General features: G+C 39.3%; 1 protein-coding gene across 1 annotated transcript in view; it reads left to right on the plus strand.

The window, feature by feature from the left end:
- Positions 1–5,556, plus strand: part of LOC139218478 (WD repeat-containing protein 7) — a 95,531-nt gene extending 89,975 nt beyond the window's left edge. The window contains exons 29-30 of the mRNA XM_070850049.1: positions 696–800; positions 2,647–5,556. Coding sequence (XP_070706150.1) covers positions 696–800; positions 2,647–2,850 — 309 coding nt within the window. The 3' untranslated portion in view covers positions 2,851–5,556. The remainder of the gene's footprint in view (positions 1–695; positions 801–2,646) is intronic.
- The last annotated feature ends 1,224 nt before the right edge of the window (positions 5,557–6,780 follow it).

The raw sequence follows: 6,780 nt of genomic DNA on the forward strand, positions 1-6,780 counted from the left end.
TTGATGGTGGTGTGGTGCAGTGCCACAGTATGTGCTGCCAGAGGTTACCTAGTGGGAGCAAGACTGAAAAGACTCATTGCAGTTTAATGGAATTTCTTCTGTCAAATTCCAATACAGCACTGAAATCCATCAGCATCCAGACAAACATGTATTTACCTCCAGCTGCAGACAGAAGTCTCATCGTTTCTTACTTTATTAGATGGCTTACTTTACTAAATTCCACTTCCATAACGTAACAAGACCAAACGTGAAATCTCTCATTGATTATACCGAATGTTTTTCATGAAGTCAGCAGAAGATATTTCTTATTATTCAGCGTAGTAAAAACAAAAGCAATACCAGCAAGTCCTTGGTATAACATCACACATGGCAGGTTACTGTAATCTCCTGGACCCATTCCAAAATGTTTTGTACGTACCAGTCATTTCAAAGTTTATAATAATAGGGACCGGATTTAGAAATCAAGAAGTTGTCTTCTAAAGTTGTTGCATTGTATCCATCCTATTTACAATAAAACTTTTCTTATTATTCATTATTTTTTCATGAACTGACTTAATTCACATGTTGGTGTCACATTTCTTTTCTCTGTGGGAGTTTTTTCTTCTTCACTATATTTGACCTGATTTTTATCACAGACACACCTTCAAGAAACCTCCTCACCAAATGACTCACTGTCTCCCTCTCCCTCTCTCTAGAACATCCATGGCCATAAGGGTCCGATCACAGCAGTGTCATTTGCTCCTGATGGTCGTTACCTAGCAACATACTCCAACGCTGACAGCCACATCTCCTTCTGGCAGGTAAATCACACACACACACACACACACACACACTGGCATACACAAATGCAGGTCTACATTTGTTTATCACACTCTTATGTCAAGACATGATTCCTTTGAAATCTTAAAGGCCTTAAAAGATTTAGTTTTAAATCTGAAGTTCAACCACAGAGGATGTTTTTTCTGCTTTAGTCGATACGACCTTGAAGCCAGCTCTGGGACTTTGGTGTTGAAAAGATGCATCCACAGTTTTTCTCTGAAACCTGCTGACTGTTATCTGTTGTTGTTGCATCTTTTGTTTCACAGAATCTTTTTATTTAAAGATTTAGAGTTCATATTAGTTTATTTGTTACAGCTGAACCAAATACAATATTTCAAACTTGAAAGCACGAGTAACTTTAGTTGTGTGTGTGTGTCTGTGTGTGTGTGTGTGTGTGTGTTGTATATAGTGTGTATTTAGTTGCTGTGTAGTACACATACACACCAGCACCAATACATTTCTACTGTTTGATCTGTAGTGTAAAGTGCATTTAGAGCTTCCACTTTTGCTATTTAAACCGCACATAATCCGCAAAGTTGGGCACAAAGAGGGTCTCTTCATTAATTGTAGGTGTGTTCACAACATGGTGTGCCAACACATGTTGGCATTACTATTTAAATGGCATATTGATTTTGTTGTCTTTTGGTCTTTATTTTGTGTTATTTCAACTCATTTTAATAATTTGCTCTTTATAGTTTTTTATTATCTTATCTTTTTATTTATTTTGGTGCATCTTGTGCTTTACACAATATAACTCAATAAAGAAATTGCAAAGAAAAACGTCCAATGCACAAAAGAAACATGAATAACATTTAATAAACATTAATACCAAGTCATGTGACCAATCACACAGGTAAATGATACACACACACACACACACACACACACGTCTCATCTTCTTCCCAGAACTGTTAGTTTGAATGAAAGGTCTTTATGACCTCTGACATGACTGTCTGCCCACACACAGACACACACACACACACACAAATGCACACACTCTAATGGCATTACAGTAAGAATAAACCGCTGCTAGCACGCCGACAAGACGGCTGCTGTGGTAATGAGCTGGCAGACGCTCTGTCGGTGTGTGTATGTGTGTAAGAGAGAGGGGTGGTGTCGTCTCAGGAAACAAAAGAGTTTCTACACACACACACACACACACACACACACACACACACACACACACACACACACACAGACAGACAGACAGAGCAACAGAAACCTCACAGTTAAAGCTCAGGGGTTCCTCTGAGGGTTCAGCAGTTCCATCACTAACAGGAACTGGTCATGAGGGTCCTCCCCGTTCAGAAACTAAATTTTCACTACAAGCTTTGACATTGTACATTTTTTTACAGAACATAAGCTAAGCACTAAAAGTACTATCAGCTCTGATTCCTCTGATCTATCTATAATTATTTGTTACTATTACAAGATAAAATAATTCAATCGTGTGTCCAACGGTTACGCAAGGTTGAAAACTATAGTTACTGAATTAATCCAGAACTGGTCCAAATTCGGAAAGTTATCTGATTTAAACTGCAGATTAAAGTTTGTCCAGTGTGAAAACATCACTTTAGATTCTGGTAATTGCTGATGGACCTTGGCAGTATTTCTGATTCTGATAAAGTGATTAGATTAGATTAGATTGTTTGTTCGCTTACACTTGTTTATTTCAGTGAACTTTGTAAAGCACTATGAGACACTCTGTTGTGATATTGGGCTATACAAATAAAATTGAATTGAATTGAATTGAATTGATTATGCCGAGGAAGTGTTGATGGAGGTATAGAAGTGTTATCAGCTGCTTCATGTGTTTCTCGTCCTCAGATGAACACCAGTCTGCTGGGCAGCATTGGGATGTTGAACTCGGCCCCTCAGCTCCGCTGCATTAAGACCTACCAGGTTCCTCCGGTGCAGCCGGCGTCCCCGGGCTCCCAGAACCACCTGAAGCTCGCCCGCCTCATCTGGACCTCCAACCGCAACGTCATCCTCATGGCCCACGACGGCAAGGAGCACCGCTTCATGGTCTAAACCAGATGTGTATGTCCATCTGAGCTCCTGATGATGCATCTGACAGACTTGGACGTGTTTTAGTGTTTTTTGCCCCAAAGCAGTGTGAAATGCTGCAGCACAGATTTACTTCGTGGTCACTTTAGTTTTAGCTTCAAACGTGTATCCTGAGCTGCCGAGTCCAACAGCTGATAATAAAGGTGATTTTCCCTTTTCATTTAAGGGTTTGTCTCAAGAAAAGAAATTTCATGTGATAAATATGAAGGCATCGAACTGCAGCTTGGCCAGAAATTAAAACCAGAGCAAGTTCAGGTTTGGAGCGGATACATTTTTTTGTTTTATCTCCCATTGGGCACATCATGAGGAAACTCACTCTGTAATATATTTAAGAGCCGTGATAGAAGGCTGGTTTACATTATGACTTGCATTGATGTATTTTTTAGTTGCTTACACCTTGTTGTCATTCCTATTTATTTGCTACTTGTTCTTGCTGGATATCACAGAAGCTCCTCTGTCCTCACCTTGCTGCAGCTGTTTTTGGGTCCCAACTGTTGCAGCTTATTTAAAGTCAACCTTTGACTCGCCGCCAATTAGCTTCTCACCTAGTTTTTAGTTCATTCCAGTGCTAATTAAGAGCATCTTATCATTACTTGTTTGCAACTTATCGCAGGTATTTGTGCATTCACTTTGCAGACTTAACACTGGGACTCAAAATGAATCCATTGTCTGCTCTTTTTGTTAAAATTTGTTTAGTGGAAGTTTGAGTGGAAAAGCGAAACAACCTCAGATTAATTTCCTTAAGTTTTTTTTGCTGGAATGAATTATTTCCAGTAGATTGTCAAAATTGTATATCTGACTTGTTTAGACAATTTTTTTTTAAACTTGGAAAATGAGAAGTGGCTTTTTTTGTGTTTTCCTTTTGTTTTACCAACATCAACTGGCCCATCTTATTCAGGATTAGGTGAAATGGAAATAGTCCACTTCCCTCTTGAAGGCTCTCTTACTGTCTGACCTCTGTAAGACAAGTACACACTTTTCACATTTCAAACTTGTGTGAGGACTTTGGTGTTCGCTTTTATTTTTTTGACACCTTGGACGCTTACCCAACCTCTCTGAGCTTCACGCAGAAATGTGTGTGTATGTGTTTACACCCAAGTGTATTTTCCGCAAACACATATTCTCACTTCCTCCTGCTCATCCTAAAAGCATGATCACAGTCAACCTTTAGACCCTGGAGGTGCAGCATCGCTCTCTGCAGGTAGTAAGAAAAGGACAAAAACTCACATGTTTAGAGGATGACTGGGGTGCAGATCCTTCATTTCTAGTTCCTGGTCCTATTTGAGCCAGTGGTCCGCTGGTCCAGTAGATGTTTTAATAATTATCCATATATGTTGATCCTTTGTCTGAAAATGCCTTCCTCTCCTTGCTTTCACTTTGCATTGAGCACAGTATCAGCTGTGTTCAGCCTCTTGGAGTGTTCTAGGGGCCTCAAACTCTCCTGGAGGTTTTTATCTCTGAAGGAAAACAGCAGCTTCCTCCTTTCTTGCCTCGTTTTAACCCCTCACTTGTATCTTGAGGAAGATCGTGTGTTTGTAATTGACTACGCTTTTGCATTTCACTGACTTTTCTTTTTCATTCATCCTGCTCCCATCTGACTTTTGGGAAGAAATCTCTAGATATAAATGTACATATACAATATATATAACACCCATTGAACTGCTGTGTAATGTAGTCTGATAATCTTGTACAGTGAGCATCTGCCCTGTTTGGTGTATCTGTTGTGGCTAATGTGACTGCCTGCCTGGCGCTGACTTGTTCCTCAACGAGTGAATTTCCTTATTAAGTCGACTTAAGATTTTATATGTTTTGACATTTGACGTGTATTTTTAAAACTTGGAAAATGAGAAGGGACATTTTGCGTTTTCCATTGTTTTAACAAGATCAGCTGGCCCAGCTTGTTTAGGATCAGAGGAAAGAGGACCATGCCATGGGAAAGTGTTCCTATAACATGTGACTAGTGGAAGAAATAGAGAAGCAGGAGAATATCTCAAACATTGCAGTGTAACATTTACATCTTTGGCTGTGACGGAGATCATGACTGTCCTTTTATTGAGAGATCGGTTATTAATGGGACATCATAGTCCATATTTGTTTTTCTGCTCTTGTAGTAAACTGAATCTGTTCTCTTAAATGTAGCAAACATTCCTTATCGGCACCAGTGGCTACTGTGCACAGCATGAATTAGCTTGTTAGCCTTGAACTAATCATCCCATGCTTCGTAGAGGGACACAGTCTAATCTGTTTTAAGAGCTCCTTCACAGCAGCTTAAAACCTTCTTTTCTTCCCGCAGTGGTTTATCTGTTCAGCGTGCTTCTGATGTGATGTAGAAGCGTGATCCTTAGTGTGTTAGTGCTGACATCACTGTCAGGTGTGGCTACAGGTGCACACTTCTGACCACATCATTTAAACTTTTTACGTTTGGCAGCACACTTTTGCACATTATACCTTGTTGTGACTCTCTTGTTTTAAAATGTAGTCACTGTTTTATTTAGAGAGTTTTATTGAGGAAGAAAAATAAACATATATATATTTATATATAGATAGATATATAGATATATGGATATGATATTTATAGAGACAATGTTCTGTCGGAATCATCCTGAGTTTTGATGTATTTACTTTGATTTTCGTGACTCCTGGAAGCAGTTGGAATATGTTTGAAGAATTAGACGCATGTAAATTGGACACTTGGACGCTTTAATTCTATATTTTACACCCTTCCTTCTCTGTCCTGCTTCCCTCCTCCTCTCCTCCATCTGCTGTCAGTTTCATTAGTGCTGTCAGAAAGCTTCTAACACTGTTACACACCTGTAAACCCGAGTGTGTCAAAGCTTTTCACAAGTTCTTCCTCTCTTCAAAAAAATATCTTGCAGCTCATCAGACGTTTCTGAACACACGCACACACACACGCATACACGCACGCACACACACACGTCAAGTCCAACAAGTCCAGACAGGTTTGCTATCTTAATCTTTCGTTTTCTCCACCCCTCTTTACAGTTTGAGAAAATATGTTTTTGGCAGCCTCATGGGGGAGAAAAGGTGAGAAAAATGAAGAAGGTGGAGGAAGAGCTGAAGAGTAAGTAACAAGTGAGGGAAGAGCAGGTCATCCACCCAGAAAAATAAGGTTCTTTGGTGAAGATAGTGAACAGAATTGCCTAAAAGAACCTTCTGGTTTTTCTTAAAATGCAACAGCATATGGTGAAGTGCAGTCTGATCTTTACGGCACTGTTAGGTTGTTTATGACTGACTTGAACATGATAATGACAAATACAGAAGGAACATTTTTTCTTTTTCTTAATCTTCCTCCTCCTGTTTCCCCAGTCTGTCTCTCAGACTGTGAATAAACAAGGATTTTCTTACCTCAGTTGTCAACATGTCTGATGTGCAATGACCAGATTGATTGTGTTTTTAAAACGGTGTTTGATTACTTAGTTTTCAACAGCAAGCATTCATTTATGATTTTCACGCTAAATGCAATGAGCAGTTTTTCTTGATTTGATGAAGTATTTATTGTTTACACAGTAAACTCAGCCTAGATATGAAAGAGTGTGTGTGATGTAGTGCATGTACATAAGCTTCCCTTGATGTAACACAGAGCAGGTTGAATCTGCTGTATCGTATAAACATGTGTTGTGTTAAAATGTGGTGTTCTTGTCAACTCTGTGTCCAATAAAGATGAAAATGGTCTCAAATATCAGTGCTGCTGTTTTATTCTCCATAATCATTTCTTTACACACAAGCTTGATGTGTAGACTGGTAGCTTGACATTACCAGACCAATTCAAAGAGGCTTTTTTGATTTCCAAGGGGCGTTGTCAAGGGTTGCAGACCTTTGGATGCAATTGGAAATACCTAAAATCAATCAGAGCAATGAAATGTGTTACGACGC

This window comes from Pempheris klunzingeri, chromosome 19, assembly GCF_042242105.1.
Source record: "Pempheris klunzingeri isolate RE-2024b chromosome 19, fPemKlu1.hap1, whole genome shotgun sequence".
NCBI lineage: Eukaryota > Metazoa > Chordata > Actinopteri > Acropomatiformes > Pempheridae > Pempheris > Pempheris klunzingeri.